The 20,160-nt window shown below is 29.7% G+C and overlaps 4 protein-coding genes across 7 annotated transcripts; 3 read left to right on the top strand and 1 right to left on the bottom strand.

Annotated features, from left to right (window-relative positions):
* The first annotated feature begins 5,077 nt into the window (after positions 1 to 5,077).
* Positions 5,078 to 8,672, top strand: LOC110718803 (biorientation of chromosomes in cell division protein 1-like 1). 3 transcript variants are annotated; one of them, XR_002510977.1, is made up of 11 exons: positions 5,078 to 5,730; positions 5,824 to 5,901; positions 5,993 to 6,052; positions 6,226 to 6,369; positions 7,188 to 7,280; positions 7,392 to 7,454; positions 7,774 to 7,850; positions 7,928 to 7,981; positions 8,098 to 8,190; positions 8,311 to 8,404; positions 8,531 to 8,672. XR_002510977.1 is itself a non-coding variant. In XM_021897714.1 (10 exons), exons 1-10 carry the CDS (start codon positions 5,687 to 5,689, stop codon positions 8,337 to 8,339), a joined length of 735 nt encoding a protein of 244 aa, XP_021753406.1. In that variant the 5' UTR covers positions 5,078 to 5,686; the 3' UTR covers positions 8,340 to 8,515. The 3 variants fall into 3 exon arrangements, 1 of the variants encoding a protein (XP_021753406.1); XR_002510978.1 differs by lacking the exon at positions 7,188 to 7,280; XM_021897714.1 differs by lacking the exon at positions 8,531 to 8,672 and having other exon boundaries at positions 8,311 to 8,515.
* LOC110718980 lies at positions 8,375 to 12,063 on the top strand. The gene is made up of 12 exons (XM_021897916.1): positions 8,375 to 8,420; positions 8,531 to 8,749; positions 8,831 to 9,037; positions 9,112 to 9,177; positions 9,314 to 10,068; positions 10,147 to 10,422; positions 10,518 to 10,694; positions 10,785 to 11,157; positions 11,240 to 11,302; positions 11,424 to 11,492; positions 11,578 to 11,637; positions 11,721 to 12,063. The coding sequence occupies exons 1-12, from the start codon at positions 8,375 to 8,377 to the stop codon at positions 11,843 to 11,845; spliced, it is 2,436 nt and encodes an 811-aa protein (XP_021753608.1). The 3' UTR covers positions 11,846 to 12,063.
* On the top strand, positions 11,847 to 13,891 carry LOC110718801. 2 transcript variants are annotated; one of them, XM_021897713.1, is made up of 8 exons: positions 11,847 to 11,860; positions 12,160 to 12,360; positions 12,454 to 12,588; positions 12,676 to 12,835; positions 12,938 to 13,066; positions 13,142 to 13,285; positions 13,399 to 13,599; positions 13,699 to 13,891. In XM_021897713.1, exons 2-8 carry the CDS (start codon positions 12,227 to 12,229, stop codon positions 13,810 to 13,812), a joined length of 1,017 nt encoding a protein of 338 aa, XP_021753405.1. In that variant the 5' UTR covers positions 11,847 to 11,860; positions 12,160 to 12,226; the 3' UTR covers positions 13,813 to 13,891. The 2 variants fall into 2 exon arrangements, with proteins under 2 accessions (XP_021753405.1, XP_021753404.1); XM_021897712.1 differs by lacking the exon at positions 11,847 to 11,860 and having other exon boundaries at positions 12,153 to 12,360.
* Positions 13,892 to 14,019: 128 nt separating this feature from the next.
* On the bottom strand, positions 14,020 to 18,247 carry LOC110718979 (protein FAR1-RELATED SEQUENCE 5-like). Its single transcript, XM_021897915.1, has 7 exons — positions 17,971 to 18,247; positions 16,339 to 17,446; positions 15,092 to 16,094; positions 14,923 to 15,012; positions 14,764 to 14,847; positions 14,614 to 14,679; positions 14,020 to 14,525 (listed from the first exon to the last, which is right to left on the bottom strand). The coding sequence occupies exons 1-7, from the start codon at positions 18,203 to 18,205 to the stop codon at positions 14,043 to 14,045; spliced, it is 3,069 nt and encodes a 1,022-aa protein (XP_021753607.1). The 5' UTR covers positions 18,206 to 18,247; the 3' UTR covers positions 14,020 to 14,042.
* Positions 18,248 to 20,160: the final 1,913 nt, after the last annotated feature.

Below are 20,160 nucleotides of genomic sequence, written 5' to 3'. Positions count from 1 at the left end.
CTTAATTAATTTAACTACTTCTATGTGTTGATTGTATGGCATATTATTCTCTGATAAAAGTACTTTAGGTTTTGGTAAATAGTACTATGGAGTACATATTTGTTCTAAGCAGCTAATTCACGTTGAATCTATAGAAATATTGATAAGTTTTAGTTGAAAGGTAAACCCAATTAGAGTTAAATGGAGTATTACATATATAAGTTGGCATATATAATCAACTCGTTTACTTACAAGAATCAGACTAATATTATATTATAAAAACTTAAATAAACCTGGTCCACAATAAATTATTGTGGACCCGGTATTATCACGTGACTCTAACTTTCTCTCCAACATCTTACTACTGCTTCCTGCCTTCCTCTATTCCCACCCAAAACGCATGCTTTTGATTTCTTTTCCCACTTTCTCTCTTTTCCGACCTCCGTTCTCCCATTTTCTCTCTCTACAAAATCAACACCGATTTTTCTGTAAAATTGCTCGAATTATTCTTCAATGGCAAGAACTAGAGGTGGTGGTACAGTTCAACCGAGAAGAGGCCTTCGTTCTTCAGCTACTCGACCACTTTCTGGTATAATTGTTGTTTATCATTTGATTTCTGCAATTTTGAGGTTATTCATTGTTGTTTTTCTTTAATTTATATTGTTTGTGTGATTTTTGTTTCGTATTGAAGATTATTGAAGATCTAGGGTTTTTCGATTTTTTTCATGATTTGTACTGTATTTCTGCAATTTTGAGGTTATTCATTGTTGTTTTTCTTTAATTTAAACTATTTGCATGATTTTTGTTTGAATTTTGGTTCGTATTGAAGATTATTGAAGATCTAGGGTTTTTCGATTTTTTTTTTCCATGATTTGCACTGTATTTCTGCAATTTTGAGGTTATTCATTGTTGTTTTTCTTTAATTTAAACTATTTGCATGATTTTTGTTTGAATTTTGATTTGTATTGAAGATTATTGAAGATCTAGGGTTTTTCGATTTTTTTTTTTCATGATTTGTACTGTTTGTTCGATTTTTCGAAGGTAATGCTTCAGATATTGTGTTTATATTATGGTACATACAAAAAAAGGGTTAATTAATTTAGTGATCAAATGGAGCATCATGTCAAAGGCAGTGTAACATCAAGTTTTTTTCTGTTTTTTTTTTTCTTTTTTTCCCTTTCTTTTAGTTTGACATAAAAGAGAACTGTTGAATAATGTTAATTCAATGTGTGTAGCTCTTTGCTCAACTCAATTTTATGTATAGTAATGATTTGAATAGAGAAGGCGGGATTCATATTGACGTATTCTGGAAGTGGTGGTTTGCTTGAGGGCTTGTTTTCAGCTTTCTGTATAGTTATTTAATCGCACAATTTCATACATATACTCCAATTTAGTCAATAATGATGATTTTCTGAAATCTGGATTTTGCCTTTTTCCAATGATGTTTATATATGCATTGCTAATAATTATTTAGTTAAGTAACTTCAAGCACCACAAAGTATATGTGTTTGTGTCAATTCATGTTTCGCTGGGTGTAACTTCTTGTTGATGAATTTGGCCAATTAATTGGTGATTGCTCTAGTGTAGTTTAAGGTGCTATGAGAACTCTTTGTAGATTTTGTTTGATCATTTGTGTCATATCTTTTGAGCTCTATTACTCTTTGTTCTGAGAGAGCAAGATCCTTTTCTAGGCAAAAGCATTGTTAATTTGTGATTATTAGTGATGGAGTCTATTAGTTTGGTAGTCTAACCTGCATAAGCTTCTTGACCCATTCTTTTTGGCAGTGGTTATGAAAGCCGAGTACGGTATACTTTGAATTCCTGAGGTATCTATATAGCAAGAAGATATGGTAACCAAACATCATGAATAGCCCTGCTGGTACCAGGATTACATCTAGCTTCTCCTTTTGCCACTTCATTTGTTCTCTTAATCTCGATCTCGAGTTCTTTTCTAATGAAATCCCTCTTAGTTCTCTTTTTATATATTTAAATAGAGTATAAGCAGCAGAGAAGTAACAGTGAAGGTTTAGTTGAAATTACTGCTATATAGGTTGATGTTTAATCTTGCATAAGTTGGATTTTCTAATTTTAGTAAAAAAAAAAATATGATCATGCAGAACATTACTTGCCAGAAGATTGATCTGTATGGAGCATTGGTGCCTTGGTTTCTGTGAGGTGAAAGACTTGATTCAGAAGGAATTGGATGTGCAGATTCAAGGTTCAACCATGTTATCAATGATATGGTTACCTCTATTTGTATATAGTTATCAATGATATAGTTTCCTTATTTTTATATATAGTGACCTTTGTGTAAAAGTCGTCAAAATTGATAAAGTTACCTTATTTTTATATATAGTGACCTAAGTGCAAGCGTCGTCAAAATTGATATTGTTACCTTATTTTTATATATAGTGACCTTTGTGTAAATGTCATCAAAATTGATAAAGTTACCTTATTCTTATATAGTGACCTACGTGCAAGCGTCGTCAAAATTGTTATTGTTATCTTATTTTTATATATAGTGACCTCTGTGTAAATGTCGTCAAAATTTATATAATTTGATATAATTACCTTATATTTGTATATAGTGACCTCTAGGTAAATGGGGTCAAATTTATATAACTTGCTTTGGCACGTGAGACCTTTGGTCCACAATAAAGTTTATTGCGGACCAGGTTCACCCAAGAATTATTGATATTATATAATTGAAATTTCCAAAATAAAAGTGCTTACTATACTCTTTCTAAGTTTATATACATGAGCATAGCACAAAAAAAAAGAAAATAATTGAATAATAAAGTTGGTAAATGAGTAATAACACAGAAAAATGAATGAGCATAGACTATATTATACTCCGTGATTAAAATACTCCCTCATATACTACGTAGTAAGTAATGCTTATTTTAATTTTTTATTATTATTTTTTTTTAATGAAATATCAAAGCCAAGGATTAGAGGTTCAAACTCGCTCCATTGCATCGTCATAGATAATAGTCGTTAATAATTCTATCAACTGTTTTAGTGTGAACATAGGGTATAAACACAAATTTAAATATTCTCCTAGTAACTTACTAAGCATAGAAATCATAATAATTGAGGAACACAAAGCTAGTTTATCAACAATTGAGGAATTTATCACAATAAATATTAATAATCAATCTAAGATTTGCCTAAGAAGAATAAAAAAAACCACAAGATTAAGGCCTAAATGTTACCCACCTACCAATTAAAAAACTTGATTAATTAATAATCCATAAGTATATACTACGTAGTAAATGAAAGCTAAATAAACCTAAACTTGCTTTCCTAGGCAAAGCACATGCTTTTCTTGCAAAAGTTGTTTTCTCCAAAAAGGGAAAATAAAATCCTAGACAAACATAAAATTTAAAAAAGTTCGACCCTTTTTTTTCCTTACAATTTTGCATTATTGTCACCTTTGTCAGCCCGAATCCAATGACTTTATTTAATTATATTTATTTTATGATATGATATAATATTATAATATAAGGTTGAGGGTAACATGTGTTACACATTTTATATTGTTAGTAGCAGAAAGTTTACCCAATCAGAAGGAATTGCTTAAAACATTAGTGAATGTATGACATCATCATGGGAATATTAGTAGGTTAATTAATTTAATTAATTTGGATTAAGATATACTGATCTTGTGTAAGAGATAGGTTATGATTCAACGAACATGTAGAACACATATCAAGAGAGATCCTGTTGTTTTGCACATAGTTACATACATATATACTTTAGTGCGATTTGCACTGAGATTTGAGTTGGGCGAATTATAGTTTTTTTAGTTCTGTGATTATATATGATCCTGGTTTTTGGATTTATTAGAAGTAATTTGAATTAATTAACTTTGTCATGATGAATTTAGGGATCTTTTCTTGTGATATACTCTTTCGGTTGATTTGTTTCAAACTTTCAACATGTTCATGTGTTTATATTATGCAGTCTATTAATATCTTTTATTGGATTTAGGTTTTTCTTTTTTTAGGTTTTTTTTTTTTTTTTTTTTTTATTTTTTTTTTTTTTATTTTGGTGAAGATTGGATTTAGTTTGTGATAGTACTACTTAAACCTCGATATAAAATGAGAACTATAGTTGAATGGGGACATGAGGTATATGTTATTGAGGTTCGATAAAGTTGAATTGAAACCCCATAATTTTAATTTAAATAGTCAGATTAATTAATTTAAACATCGATCAACAGCTATATAACTATCTAATGATAAGGTTTTATCGCTTTAATTATTAGCTTTATCTTGTGAGTTGGGCTGAGAAAGGTGACTCATAGGAAAGTTCATCTTAAAGGGGAGAATCTTTATCCAGAGTATGTTCGACAATAGTAGTTGTTGCAATAGATGTTAGATATATCCCTTTGTATGTTAGGTATCATATTACTTATTATTGCATGCGGTTGATGTTAGCTTTCAAAGTAGTTTTCAAATAATTTATGTTTTGAATTTACACTTTGGATTAGAAAAAAGAACAAAAAAAAGAGTTATATACTATCTTCAAATCTATCTTTATCTCAAAGCTAGATCTTATAGTGTTTCAAAAAAAAAAAAAAAAAAAAAGCTAGATCTTATAGCTTTTCCTTAACACTAGTTCAACTACTAAAAGCTAACTTACAACAATGAATTGCAGAATTACACCTTTTATCTTTTAAGTCAAAACTCTAAAAACTACTTAAAAAGGTGTTTATGAGTTGACCCTTAAATTGTACTACAACCTATAGAGCATATATGAAAACTATATAATAATTAAATTTTAAACCAAAAGTTTTTGCCGAACCATGTTGCTATATGAATCATTTTTTTCATATGATGTCTATTGAGATTTTGTAACAAGTCTTAGAGATAACCAATGATCTAAAGTTATAATCGATTCAAAATATTAAAGACACGTTCTTATTTAGACTAATTGATTATTCTCCCAAAACATGAAAACATGCACGCATGATTGAACAAGTGTTATTTGTAAGTTTTCATACTTCAAAATAAAACAAGACAGAAATAAACATTACATCATCAGGCTAATTAGCAAGCAATTATATGATTATTGTATGTGTATCGGTATGAAAACAAAGGACCTACGGACAGGCCCTTTTGGGTGGGAGAAGATTGGTCTCGGTCCGAGTGATGATTGGCCGAGGATTCCCTGCACAACAAACACACGTAAACTGGCTTCGGGGGGTTGTGTCGAGGAAGGTCCCTCCGATGCTGAAGTCAGTTATGTATTTAGAGAGAAAGCTGTGTAAGAGAGTTTAGTGCTTAGGGCTTTGTGTGAGTAAAAGCGTATGAATGAACTTACTTTTTTTTTTTTTTATTGAACCTCTTTAAGGCTTTTATACCTAAGCTTGATGTAATTAGTATACACTACACCCTAGTGTAGGTACCATAACCTACACCCCCTACAAAACGCAGCGTTTGCGTTTTTCCCCTACCCCCACAAACTACAGTAACTACCCCCACTCACTCCCACTAACCACAGTAAATTAGAAATAACTTCCCCTACCCCACATATATATTATTAAAAAAAAAAAAAAACTATCCATTTCAAATTATTCTCTCTCTAAAAACCATCTTCTTCATTTCTCTAGAATTTCTCTCTCATCAACACCGTCGAATCGGAACGAAATTCTCTTCAAATTATTGCAAAATTGCTTCAAAACACTTCATAATTGCTTCAAATGTCTGATATTCGAGATGAAATTAAACAATCACAAAAAAAAGAGTAAGTAATTTCGTTAGTTTTGTTCATTTTTTGAGATTGTAGTGCAATTTTATGTGTGAAACCTTAATTTTGTTCATTTTGTTGCGATTGTAGTGCGATTTTGCAAAAAACCACTACAGAGAAGAACATGAAAGAAGAAACTGCAAAATCGGAGCAAAATGTATCTAAAGAGTAAGTAATTTTGTTCATTTTTTTTCGATGACAATTATAGTGCGATTTTATGTGTGAAACCTAATTTTTGTTCAATTTTTTGCAATTGTAGTATGATTTTGGAGAAGAATACTTCAGAGACGAGTAATTTGTTGAAAATTTCTGAAGAAATGTATGAACTCTAACTTTTGTAAAACCTAATTTGTTCATATTCTTGCGATGAAAATTATAGAGCGAATTTATTTGTAAAACCTAATTTTTGTTAAAAATTTTTGCGATTGTAGTAATTGTTCTAAGATTTTACTGAAAATAACTAAAACATTAACAATTTATTAAATAAAACAGAGACGATGATGATGATGTACCTCTTCAGTCAAGAGTAGACAAATTGAAAAAAAACCGCCAAAATGATCCAATTGTAGATCCGGAACTTTTAAAAGATATTGACAAGTCAATTGGTACGGATTTAACAATGTCTCCACTACCAAGGTAATTAGTCATTTACAGAATATATTATGTTCATGTCTAATATGCTAGTTGTATTTGATAAAATTGGTTTTATCTTTGTTTAATATGTTATTTGTATATGATCATATTTGATACTCATAATGTTCATTTATAGATATAGTTATGATCATATATTTATATTTGTTCATATGAGTATTTATTGAGATTTAAAAACAAAAGTACATTTCATTGAAACATCATTGTATATGATCATATTTGATACTCATAATGTTCATTTATAGATATAATTATGATCATATATGTATATTTGTTCATTTGAGTATTCATTGAGATTTAAATAACAAATATACATTTCATTAAATCATCATGCACATATATAAATATGATAATAATCATTTCAGTGATATGCATTCAAACTAATGTCATGTAATTAATTTATAATGTAGTGATGTGCCATTTAGAGTGATACACTTGCTTCAATTTAGAGATGGGAAATCTGAACCATTAACTCTAAAGAAGGTTATAGAACAAAATGAATATGGTAATAGTTATGAAAGATACACTTTAAACAAGTAAGTTTATATGTATAAAATAATTGTTTTTACATTCAATTATTGTACATTGTATATATATACCAAACTTATTAGGTAATTCTTAAAATTTTAGTGAAAAAAAAAAGGTTCGAGTGAAATTTGTTATGTCAAAATCAAGACCACCAGAGACAAATCAAACAATAAGGTATAAAAGCTTTATACAAAATAACTAATTATCTTCTTCATTGTATAAATTAGTTCATACTTTAATATCATATTATATAAAATAATTCTGTTTTTTTTAAGTGAACAAAGTGAGAACATTCCTGCTACTAATGCAACAACTAAGAGTGTGTCTGCTACACATAACACAACTGACAAAGAGAGTAGGGATGAAAGGTATACTAATGATCAATTTTATATAAATAAATGTTCATTTTTATAACAGTATATTTTATGTACAATTTATGTGCATTTTTTATTTAAAGTATTTCTTAATATTGATTTCAGCAAGCAAGAAGAAGTTCAACCAAAAGTGCAAAGCAATCCAGTAAAGAATAGTCTTGGCCAAAAGTAAGAAAACTTAAATGTTCAATTTAGATAGACTATATGTTCATTTGAAAATCAGTACAAAAAAGTTTGCTCATGACCAATAGTAATATAAGTTATATGTTCATTTTTTTATTTACTAATCAAAATTGTAAATTCAAACATATTTTTAATGAAATATCAGAAAACCCAAAGATGATTCAAGAATAACAACATTAAAGGACAAGATGCAAGAAATACATTTAAACATAGAGAGAAACCCAAAGTATGTTTAAATTTAAATAATTGAATTAATTTAATCAATTAATGAATATATTTCAAAGTTAATATCATACATTTACAGAAAGTACAAAGAATCGACAATCAGAATTATGAGAAATCTCAAAAGAATGGAAAAGGCAAGCAAGGAAATCAGGAAAGGTAAATGATCATATTTATTGAATATTTTTGTTTAATAGTCATAAATATCAATTTTAACAATACTATTACTTTTGAAGGTGAAGCAAAAAAGAAAGAAAAAGGGCCAATAGAAGAGAAAACTGTGGAAAAAGGTAAAAATTTTAAAATGTACATTTTTATTACAAAAAATGTTCATATTGGAAAAGCATAATATTAAATATTCAATAAGGTTAAAAAAATTAAATTTTAACTAAATAAATTTTAATAGAAGGACAAGAAGGAAAAAAAGGGACTGAAAAAGAGAAAAGCCCTAAAGACAAAACTGTGGAAGATGTCTTTCCAAAGACAACAAATGTAGAAGGTAAAAATTTATAAATGTACATTTTTATTACATAAAATGTTCATATTGGATCTACATAATATTGAATGTTCAATAAGATTAAAAAAAATATATAAATATTAACTAATTAAATTTTCATAGAAGGACAAGAGGGAAAAAAAAGAGCCTGAAAAGGAGAAAATCCCTAAAGAGAAAACAGTGGAAGATGAGTCTACAAAGACAACAGATCCGAAAGGTAAATAGTGGAAAATGTACATATTCATTACCTGAAATGTTCATTTATATTGTATATAGTAAACATTTGTCATCCAATTTAATAAATGTTTATTTAATCTTTTATATTTGATCATTTCATATGCAGCACAAATTGCACCTGATTTTGTTCAAATTGAGGATGAAACTTATCTTCTAGATCAAGATGATGATAAAGTTTCCACAAAACTTAGTGAGGAGACAGCTCCATCATCACAAAAAAGTGATCAGTCAACCAAAATGAAAACAAGATACAAAATGGTTGCAAGGAAAAACAAAAACAAAAGCCTTGTTGTTGTGCCAAGTGGTAGAATTACAAGGAGCCAAGGTAATCATAATACTTTTCTGTTACACAATAAATATTACACTTTCAAATATACTAACATAAATTTTTTTTAAAAAACAATAGATGTTCTGTTAGATGAATCTGAAAAGGGAAGCCTGAAGAAGGATGTTGAACCTGCTAAAGAAACCGCAAAAATAGGACAGAAGAGAAGAATGTCTACAAGGAATTTTCCTATTCAAAAGGAAGCTGATGCACCACCTCCAGCACCTACTCCAATAAAAAAAATGGCAGGTGCTCCTGCTGAATATCCTCCAGACCAAGGCAAAAAGGGTAAATGTTCAATCTTAATGTATAGAATGATCATTTATGATGGTATATCATTAATGTTCAATTTCAATATATAGGTGGGAAAAAGAAAACTCTAGAAGAAGTGAAGAAAACTTCTAAGGTTGCTGGCAAAAGAAAAGCAGGTATATAATGATATATTATAAATGTTCAATTTCTATATATAGAATGATCATTTGAGAAAACAATTTTGTTCATTTTATCATTTGCTTACTGTACATTTTCAATACTTAAACAAAATTATATATATTTAATTTTCAGATGTCAGTCCTGCCAAGAGAAATGCTGGAAAGAGAAAAAAAATACAAGAAGTACCATCAGATGAACCCTCTCAAGATCCTACTGATGAAAGTTCTACTGACAGTGATGATGATAGTGAAGAGTCAGTTTATAGAGCAGAAGAAGAGCCTGTCAGTGAGGATGATTATGAGGTGGAGGAAGAGGAGGAAGAGGATGAAGTAAAGCCAAGGAAGAAACAGGCAAAGAAAGGGAATTCAGTGAAGGCAAAGGTTGAAAAGGAGGAGCAAAAGATGGTACTGTATGATGAAGGAAAGATTGAAGGTAGGAGAAAAAAGAAAATGAAAACTGAAATGGTTCAAGCAATAGAAACTGATGAAGTTGAGGAAATTCAGGAAGATGAATTTGAGGAAGAGAAATCTTCAAAGAGAGGAGGACATGTGAAGTTCATTGCATGGATAAAAAAGATGACACCTACCCAAAAACAACAAGTTGTTGATATAGGGTTAGGATCACTTCTTGACATTAGTTTACCTCAACTTGATCAAAAGTTCTGTAACTGGTTATTGGGAAGTTTTGAAGAAAATAGCCAGTGTTTTGAACTACCAAAGAATGAAAAAATAGAAATTGAGGTAGAGGATGTTAGGGTAGTTTATGGCTTGCCTACAGGAGAAATTCCAATTGTTGAGCCAAAGTCTGATAAAATTAGTGAGGAGTATGCAGAATTTCTGAAGAAATGGAGAAAATCATGGTCAGGAAAAACTCCATCAGTGAGTCAGGTATGATCAGTTTTAAATGTTCATTTTAAATACATTAAATGATCAAAAGTATAAATGTTTTGTTCATTTTGTTTGCAGATTGTGAATGGATACATAAATGATAAATTCACCAACAACAGACCACCAAGTGAACATTTCATTACTAACTTTTTAGCAGTGGCTGTGAACTGCTTGATGAAATGTGTATCAAACAATCAATGCCATTTCAAATTTCTTTATTCTATGATGGACAAAGAAAACATAAAAAATTTGAACTGGTGTCAGTTTGTATATGACTCACTTATCAAATGTCATGTTGATTGGAGAAAGCAGCAAGGCAAGGGGTTCTACAAAGGCCCTCTTCAATTTCTGATGGTATATTCTTAGATACAAAATGTTCATTTAAATTTAAATAAATGCACTTTTTTTTATTGTTTATGTTCTGTTCCATGTTTTCTTTTTTCTTGTAGTTGTTCTATTTTGATAGAGTTCAGAGGTTAGACAAAAGGCCTCCAAGAAAAATTCCTATCATATCTGCATGGAATAGAGACATGGTTCTTGAGAGGTTGAAGATTGAATTAGAATTGGGATTTGGGAGAGGGAAAATTCTACCAAGGATTGCTGCAGAAGTTGAAGAAAGTCCTAAGGTTATAAAATGATCACTTTTGTTAACATAAATGTTCATTTGTATAATCTGAAATGTTCAACTGCATAATTTTTAATATTCATTCATATAGGTTTTTATGGATGATTTTGTTTCCCTGGTAAAAACAACTTGTTCAAACCTGTCAAAGCTTTCTTCAAAATTGGTGAAGGCAAAGGATATCTTCCCTGGAAATGACTTGGTGAAAAAAGTTGATGAAGTTTTAGGAAAGGTGGTAGCTAGGGAACCATCAATTCTAAGCCAAGATGAAGAATTCTTTGGCAGTGAGGATTTCCTAAATGCACTTGCACAAGCTGAGAAGAATCTGATGCAAGGGTCTGAAAAGCAAACAACTGAGAAGCAAATGACTGGGAAGAAATTAACCAAAAAGGGAAAGGAAAAAGAACAAGAATATGACATCAGAAAAGCTTTCAGCTTGGGGTTGACTCCACCTTCTCCAGCCATTGGTAAATTCTAACTAAAAGAGACTATATATCCTAATTTTTATATGAAAAATTCTAAATTTGTGGTCTAAATTGTCCTAAACAGAAACAGGGCCCACCTTTTCAACACTTGGTGATATAATTGAACAACCAATAATTTCAACAAATGGTAATATGTTCATATATTTAATAATAATGTACATAAACTTAAGTAGAAATGTTCATTTCTAATTATTATGTGTAAATACTATTAACTTAGTGTATCTCCAAAATGATGATTTATAATACAGCTGAAGAAAAGGATGTGGGTAAAACTTCAGCAGCTTCAGAACAAAGAATTGAAGAATTTTCTAGAACTGGTATAATGTTCAATTAAAAAGTGTAAAATGTTCATTTACAAACAAGAAATATTCATTATTAATTGTATTTTTTTGTTAGACGCAGCAACTGGTTCAAAATTTGATGCTGACACTAGGTCAGATAATGAAGGATTGCCTAGAACAGGTATAATGTTCAATTATAAATACTCAAATGTTCATTTACAAAGAAATTATATTATATCTAATTAAATTTTTTCTTAGATGCAGGATCTGGTTCAGTGGTTGATGCTGACCCTAGGTCAGATGGTGGTGAAAAAAGTGATGATCCAAAAAACACAGTTGAAGGTGGAAAACAAAACAAGGAAGATGTTTTTGAAAAAAACAAAAAATGATGAAAAAGTGGAGGGGTAAAATCCTGAAGACATGTCTTACTATTAGGGTTATGTAATGGTGTAGGATAAAATATCTAGATGGAACAATTTAACTTATGTTACTATCGTGTTGTAACTTGAAACTGGTGTTTCTCAAACTATTGTATGTGTGAACATTATTTTGTTGAATATGTAATATGAATGTGTGGTTTATGTTAAATCAATAGGTTTATGTTAAATCAATATCTTTCATTTTATGAATTGAAAATGATTCAGGGTGTTACATAAGAAGCTTTTATTTTATTAATATGTACTGACATTGTTTCACTTTTCAGTGAAAACAAGAAGATTGTTGCTTCATCCTCAAAAGTCACAAAAAGGTACATTATTTATATTAAGTAAATGTTCAAAAATAATAATGAACATTTTCATATACCTAAATGTACATTTGTGTTATGTAATATGACCAGGAATGATGATAAGAAAAAGTCAATTGCAGAAAAGAAGAAAAAAACTGAAAAGGAAAAGGTTGAAAGGTATAATTTCAAATTTATTTATATACACTCAAATGTTCATTTATGTTCCTCATAATTTTCTTAATTTAACAATATTTTATATTGAACAACAAGACCAAAACGCGAAAAGAAAACAATTCCTCCTGCTTTCCGATCTCCTTACTTGGTCAAGTACAAGGATCTGTTTAAAGATGAGAAAGCCATGAACCAAATTGCAGTAGACTTTGCTCTTGGTGGAAAAGATGAAAGGTAATTACTTACACTAATTAAACTTAAGGTTTAATATCTTTTATAAAAATATGTTCACATTCATATTATTAAATGTTCATAATGCAGTGCACTCTTATACTATGATGGCTTGAATCTCATCAATAGAAATGAAATGAAAACTCTTGGAGATGATGTTGAAGTGACAAATTGTGTCATAGATGGATGGGCAAGGTTTCTTAATCATAAAAAGCCGAGAAACAAGATTTATTTCTCAACAGTGCTTCATGTTAGTCTTTCTTCTTTTTTTATATTATTGATTCTATTTTCCTATGATAAATAATTGCTAAAAATTCATTTAACTTCTATATGTTTGTTTGTATTTCAACAGCACATTATGTGCACAAATAGAGTTTGTCAAGAAGGATCATCAATGAAGACAAGAATTAATGCCTTCATAGAAAGAATTGACAATGAACTGAAGTTGAATAAAATTGACAGCATTGTTGGATATAAACAGGTATTAATTCTTGTTTAATACAAATGTTCAATTACATTCAATATATTGTCCAATAACATTATATAATTTGTTCAGGTCTTCTTCCCAGTATCAACTTCTCAACATTTTTTTCTGTTGTGCGTCAATCATATAGAAGACAAAATTCATATAATTGACAATAGAAAACTACCAAAAAAGGTATCAGTCAAAGCAAAATATGAAGAACAACCAAAAATGATGGTGAGATAATATGTTCATTTATAGTTGACTACATGATCAATTATTTTTATTTATTGTTCATGTCTTCATCACAATACAAACTTCTAAACAATTTTTACTCTTTTTTCTATCAGTTAAAAGGATTGGCAGAGTACATGAAACACCTTGGATATCAAGATGCAAAAAGAATTGAAGACTACACAGTTGTTTTGGAAAAGATGAAATGGCGTAGCAACAATGACTATACAAACTGTGGAGTTTACATTATGAAGCATATGGAAACCTTCACTGCTGATCCTAATGAGAGTTGGATTTGTGATTTAAAACCAAACAATGTAAGAGTTATAAATGATCAATTATTTAAGATATAATATTCATTTATGAAACAGTAAAGATTGTTTAATTAAAATTTGACAATTCATTTTGTTCAACAGGTGGAACAAATTAGAAATCTAAGGCTCCAATACACAGCAGAACTGATGTTATTTGAAGAAAACACTGAATCAAGAGCAAATAGAAGGAAAGCTAGAAAATTTGCAACTTTGTAGTTTCAAATGTTCATTTACAACTATGTATATGTTCATTTCTTATATATGACTATTTTTTTTTTTTAGAAGTAGACTTATGGATTTTATTTTAATATTATTGTAATTGATATTTCATTTTAATCTTTGAATGAAAGTTTTTTATATAATAGATCGAAAATTCAAAATTACAAAATAGTAATTAAATCAACATTACAAAAAAGTCTAATGTTTATAAAGTTCTGGAATACTAATTATTTATCTTTATTAGCCAAACGTTTAGCTACACTTGTATCAAAAAAGGCTAACAACCTATCATATTTAGAAGAAATCTTTTTAGAACCTAATTGAACATTTCTTGATTGAAGAATTGGAACACGAGCACCTTGATCATTTCTTTGAACTGTGGGAGGAGTAACTTGAACATTCTGAACAGGAAATCCTTGATCATTTATTTGAACCGTAGGAGAAATAACTTGAACATTTGTTGATTGAACATTCCTGGAGTTGGATATGATCATTTCTGGATTGGTGTTTGAACAATTCTGAGTTTGATTTTGAACATTCCTGGGAACAGTAGGTTGAATAACAACAGGAGATTTTGTTGACGCACTAGTATGAATTGGAACTCTTGGATTAATTTGAGAGTAAGTTTTAACACCAGAAGCACCTTTATTTGCAACAAAATTAGAACAAGGTTGAACAGCAGAAACACCTTCAAGATTTAAATCCTTTGCCTTTAAAAAAAATTAAATTGATCATTAATAAACCAGTATATGATCAGTTACAAACACTTATACAAACAAATATGGAAAAAAAAAAAACCTTAGCAATAGATGAAATATCAACATCAATAGATATGATAGATGAAAGAGAGCTTTCACCAGTAGCCTACAAAAAAACCAAAAAAAAAATATAAAAAATAAAAAATTAAATAAAAAAAAATTATAATATAGATCATAAATGTTCATATACCTGATCAAAATCATTGGAAATACTATGATTTGATTCCTTAGAACTAGAAGGAATTTCTTCTACAACAGCTGATTTTAAGCCGACCTATATTTTTAAATTATAAAAATCAATATTAATAAAATATAAATAAAATGTTTTTTTTGGCACATTTGAATTTACCTGAGCCCGTTTATTGCTCAAAACAATCAATTCAATGGGATCACTAATAGAATTAGCATAAGTAACAGCACAACCGTTCTCATCAAGTTCCTATTTAAAAAGAAAAAACATAAATGATCATTTACGAAAACTGAAATGATCAATTTGAAAATATGAAATGATCATATACCTGTACAACTGCTTGCCCTATACCCCTTTTGTAAGGAGTGTACAGAGACTTTTTCCTCTTGAAATTACCCTTTGCCTTGTTACACTGCTTCTCCAAGGTACTCTTAGGCCTTACATTCCTCTCACCTTTAGGCCTAGCTTTTGGAGGATTCTTGATCTCAAGATCAACAATTTCAACCTCTTTAACAGGTTCACTAAAGTCAATTACACCTGATACACTCTCAACCTTTTCTTTTAACAGATTGAAATAACACTCAACCTCTGCCCTTGCATTCAAAGAATTTTGACAACTTGTTATCAACTTAACAAACTTTCTGATTGTTTGTGACCTCCAAACACTAGTAGCCACAACATTTGTCCTCAAAATAGGTTCTTCAATACCATGACTACACATGGCAGCCTTTGTCCATCGTTTCATTATATACTCTTGTGGAATATTACGCACACAATGCAAATGATATACTCGAAGAGAATGAGAACAAAGTAAACCAGTCTCACTAAAGTACATGCATGTGCAACAAATTGCATGTGTTTCCTTATTAAAAACAACTTCATGCTTAATTATATCCTTCCCAGGCCTCCAAAGAAGATATGAATATTCTGGAAAACGCAAACCATTATCAACATGATCATAAGCTGTCCCCCTAATGAACTCCTCTTCAAAAAGAACATAAGCTTGAATAGTGTACAATGATCTTGCATGAACTAATATACCAATATTAGCAAAAGCTAGGTGCCTATTACCCCTCAGAGTATTGTAATCTCTTGCACCTTCCTTACTTCTCCACTCAGAAATGACATCAAGAAAAACATGATAAAAATCACATAAACCTTGAGTCTTATTAAGACGTTGTGAAACTGACTTATTAGTAGTTTCACTACGTTGAGAAGACAATATACCACCAGACCAATACTTCTTAGAATAAGCAGGACACCACATTTCCTTTATTTTATACAAATCACATAACCAATCATCATTTTCACATTTGTATTTATCACACATCCTGTATAACAGAAATGATCATATATTAATTTAAAAATGAACAAAATATAAATTAAAATATGTACATTTGTGTAAAGAATAATGATCATAAACAATATGGACACTAATAATATTATGATAACATACATAACAAAGTAAATTGTATGATCATATGTAAAACACTACATGTTCATATATATATCACATAATAATCAAATATATCACATAATAAAAATAAAAAATAAATACAAAAAACAATAATTTACCTTTTCCAGAAATATTCAAATTCAGCAGGAGTTTCACAATACTTCAAAAGATATCCAAACAAATCTGTAAAGCCTTCCAAAGCTCTCAATGCTCCAATGTGTTTCTTAGAATTTTGTTCAAGATGCCATACACATAAACGATGATGAACAGTTGAAGGAAAAATGTTTCTTATACCCGCTGCAATCGCTTGTGCTTGATCAGTCATAATTGTAATGGGACTTTTCCTCCCCATTGAGTGCAAAAATGTATCAAACAACCAATCAAAAGACTCGGTGCGCTCATTAAGAATAAAACCCATACCAAACATGACATTGTTACCATGATGGTTCATCCCAACAAATGGAGCACATATCATTCCATATTTATTAGTTCTATAAGTTGTATCAAAAACCAACAAATCTCCAAAGTAATGATAATCTCTCATCATCCTACCATCACGCCAAAAAAAACTAACTAAAGCACCACTATCATCTTGTTCAAAATCATAATAAAAATCTGTCTCATCCACATGTCTCTTGGCAAAATATTTAATCAATTGGTTACCATCACATCCTTCAATTTGGGCAGCTTTTTCAGATGACAATGCATTATAAGCATCAGAAGCAGTAAAACAAAGATTAGGAGATCCCCCAACCTCCTTCTTTAGAACCCTCAAAGAATCAGTAACTTTGACTCCACTCAATTTCATTGTTGAAATGAAAAGAAGCTGCTCTTTATTCACATCTCTTTGAGACCTTATCAAATGCCTTTTTTCAGGAGGAATCATAGCATGATTATGAACCATTTCATGTCTTGTACATGTATAGACCCCTAAATGATCAATATGAAACTGCACAAAAGCTAAACAACCAGTTCGATGATCCAACTTCTCATAAATCCTTTTATTCTTACACTTATTATCTTTGAATCCCTCATTACAACAAACAAATCTTTTCATCAAAAAAGAATCATCTCTTCTTCTCTTACTCTTCCCAATTCGAATTCCAAAACCTTTCCTAAAAGCATATTCATTATACGCTTCGAAAGCTTCATCTTCAGATTTAAATTCTTTATCCTTTAATTCAGACTGTTCTGCTTCTAAATACATAATATCATCATTTTTTTCCACTGCACAATATACAATTATAAATGATCATAAAGAGTTTCATGAATGAACAATAACAAATAAGTAAAATGTTCAATATCAAAACAGCACATGATCAATTGCAAAAAGAATTTCAGCACATAATATTTTGAACAATATTTTCATTATTTACCACTACACATAATATCGATATAAAAATGTAAAAATAAATGATCAAAAATGACTTTAAGACTGAACATAAACACATTAGTAACAATGAATAAGAAAACATAAACGATTAATTGAAAGTATAATCTACAAAATATACGACAAAAACACACAATTCTAAAACACAGAGAAAACAACAAATGAAACAACAAATGAAGCAACAAAATGTTCATACAAAGTACAACAATCCAAAAACGTTCATCATAATGTAATCAAAGTAGTAAATTCAAAAATCGAAAGTGAATAATAATACATCAATTAAGTTCAAATTAACAGAGCATTATAACAGAACAAATTAGGGATAATTAAAAATTGAAAAATTATGATCACAATTACTCACATTGTTGCACAAACGAATCAACGAAACGAAGTCCAGAAGGAAACACACGCTCGCAATCGCGATCAAAATCAACGCAATCTCCAGATGCAGAATTCGCCATTGATGATCGGTAACAATTAACGAATTCGTTCAAAAAATCAAATGAAGAAGATGAATTAGCGAGAGAAAAATGTAGATCTAAAATGGAGGTTGGTTGATCAATTGAAGAGAGAGAAAAAATAGGGTTTAAAATCATATATATACATAAATTGAATAATAAGAATCAAAGGAAAAAGGAAAAAAGAGGAAGAAAAGAAAAAAAGAAAAAAAGGAAAAAAAAAAAAAAAAAAAAGGAAAGAATCGCAAATACCAGCTACAAAACGACGTAGCATAGGGGGGGTGTAGGGAACACACCCTACACTAGGGTGTAGGGTAAAATTTTCAAGCTTGATGGGCCGTGGACCAAAGTGGGCTTGCCACAGTGACTGGACCTTGGCTGACTTGACATGTGGAAGGGAGAGTTGAACCTTGCTTTGGCCTTCAAATTAAATTGGATCATTTGGACCGGTCCAATTAAGGTGAAATTGGATCCAAACAGTATGCATACAACAATCTCACGAGAATTGGAAATGATTAAATTAAACTTCTTTACAGCTAAAAAAGTAATCAAAATTGCTTAAATATACAATTAATTGCGTTCCCCAAATTAGGAAATAGTTTTAAAATTGATATAAGTCAACTAAGGCAGCTAGTAACACACATGCGTGTATCAAAATTGCTTAAATATACGATTGCTTAAATATACAATTAATATTTTTAGTTCTCGACATTGTAAAATTATAAAAAGTGAATATTCATAAAACATACATTGAGACGATTCAAATAAGATCCCACTTGACTAACTGTTTTATCGTAGCTATACATCACAAAAGTTACTCAAAGTGTAATTTGTAAATAGTGTAAAAGTCAAATGGTTTCAACTAAAAAAAAACGGAGGTAGTATCTTGTAAGCAACAACTTTTACTTTAGAATTTGTGAGTAATTACCTTATATTGAGTTTGTATTTTGGTACTATTACCAGTTGACGGATTTCGTCAAAATTTTTGTTACTTCTAAATTGAGCACCCTAAATTATAATCGAAGAGTTAGAGAATTTTTTTTTGGAGAGACTTCAATGTAAATTGGGAGTAAAATAAGTAAATTGAAACCACAAATGCATGTTTGAATTATATTATATTAGCCCCATATTGAAAATCCTTCATTGAAAGTTTGATAATTTACCCCAAATTGAAAACCCTAATATAATTTGGGTATAAATTAGGCAAATTAAAACTGAAAAGCATTAATATGGGATTTAAATTAACTAGATATAGCATTAAGGTGCTTAAAATAGGTTTTAATGGGGCCTAATCTATGTAATTAGAGTTATTTTGTTTGAAATCGTTGAATGTGGGTCCCACTAACGGAAATTTTAAAGGAATTCGTCAAATGGTAGTGGTACCAAAACAAAAACTCAATATAAGGTAGTTGTTCGCAAATTTAAAGTAGAAGGTAGTTGTTTGCAAAAATAGTAGTTTAAAAGGTAGTTGTTGACAAATTTTTCTATAACGTACGGAGTAGGAGTTAAATTACATGGTCTTTCTAAGTGATTCAAATTTTCTATATTTTTATACCAAACAAACTAAATTTTATTTTTGAGGAATCCTCAATCTTTACAGATAAACAAAATTTGTTTATCAAGTGACAAAATATTTAATAAACTACTCCGTAACAATTTTGTCCGGTCATCATGGCCTTTTGGTGAAAAAATCAACAATTTTGGACTCATATATGACAAAAATTTGTTAATTATTTACATTTTTAGTTTTTTTACCATTTTGTTTATTAAGTGATAAAATTATATTTTGTCATTTTTTAGAAATTAGGAAAAAAAAATCACTTCACATTAATAATAACGTATCATGGGAATTAATTTCCCATTATAAGTTTGTAACCAAATTAAACAAGACGTAAGTTTTTCCCTTTGACTTTTCCTCCTTTACATACATGGTCATGCCTATACACATTTAATTTTCCTAACCTAAAAGATTAAGGTAAAAGTAGGGATGACTTGGATGAGCAATTCTAGATAGACGTTCATATGTGGGATTTGATTCTAATATACTTTCAATCCAAGATACATCAATCATTAGACTACCAAAAGTTAGATTT

The sequence above is a fragment of the Chenopodium quinoa genome, unplaced genomic scaffold, assembly GCF_001683475.1.
Source record: "Chenopodium quinoa cultivar QQ74 unplaced genomic scaffold, ASM168347v1, whole genome shotgun sequence".
Taxonomy (NCBI): Eukaryota; Viridiplantae; Streptophyta; class Magnoliopsida; order Caryophyllales; family Amaranthaceae; genus Chenopodium; species Chenopodium quinoa.
The sequence above is the reverse complement of the archived record's forward strand: the minus strand, read 5'-3'. Positions and strand labels throughout refer to the sequence as shown.

Excerpts from the sequence above, each read along its gene's own strand:
- LOC110718803 (XM_021897714.1), top strand. The coding sequence starts at position 5,687 with ATGTCTGATATTCGAGATGAAATTAAACAATCACAAAAAAAAGA. Across the intron at positions 5,902-5,992 it reads GAGCAAAATGTATCTAAAGA|TATGATTTTGGAGAAGAATA; the intron begins GTAAGTAATTTT and ends TTGCAATTGTAG. Across the intron at positions 8,191-8,310 it reads AAAGACAACAAATGTAGAAG|AAGGACAAGAGGGAAAAAAA; the intron begins GTAAAAATTTAT and ends AAATTTTCATAG.
- LOC110718980 (XM_021897916.1), top strand. The coding sequence starts at position 8,375 with ATGAGTCTACAAAGACAACAGATCCGAAAGGTAAATAGTGGAAAAT. Across the intron at positions 8,421-8,530 it reads AAAGGTAAATAGTGGAAAAT|CACAAATTGCACCTGATTTT; the intron begins GTACATATTCAT and ends TTTCATATGCAG. Across the intron at positions 10,695-10,784 it reads AAGTTGAAGAAAGTCCTAAG|GTTTTTATGGATGATTTTGT; the intron begins GTTATAAAATGA and ends TCATTCATATAG.
- LOC110718801 (XM_021897713.1), top strand. The coding sequence starts at position 12,227 with ATGTTCAAAAATAATAATGAACATTTTCATATACCTAAATGTACATTT. Across the intron at positions 12,589-12,675 it reads CTTGGTGGAAAAGATGAAAG|TGCACTCTTATACTATGATG; the intron begins GTAATTACTTAC and ends TTCATAATGCAG. Across the intron at positions 12,836-12,937 it reads ATTTCTCAACAGTGCTTCAT|CACATTATGTGCACAAATAG; the intron begins GTTAGTCTTTCT and ends GTATTTCAACAG.
- LOC110718979 (XM_021897915.1), bottom strand. The coding sequence starts at position 18,205 with ATGATTTTAAACCCTATTTTTTCTCTCTCTTCAATTGATCAACCAACC. Across the intron at positions 15,013-15,091 it reads TAGGGCAAGCAGTTGTACAG|GAACTTGATGAGAACGGTTG; the intron begins GTATATGATCAT and ends CTTTTTAAATAG. Across the intron at positions 14,848-14,922 it reads TGAGCAATAAACGGGCTCAG|GTCGGCTTAAAATCAGCTGT; the intron begins GTAAATTCAAAT and ends TTAAAAATATAG.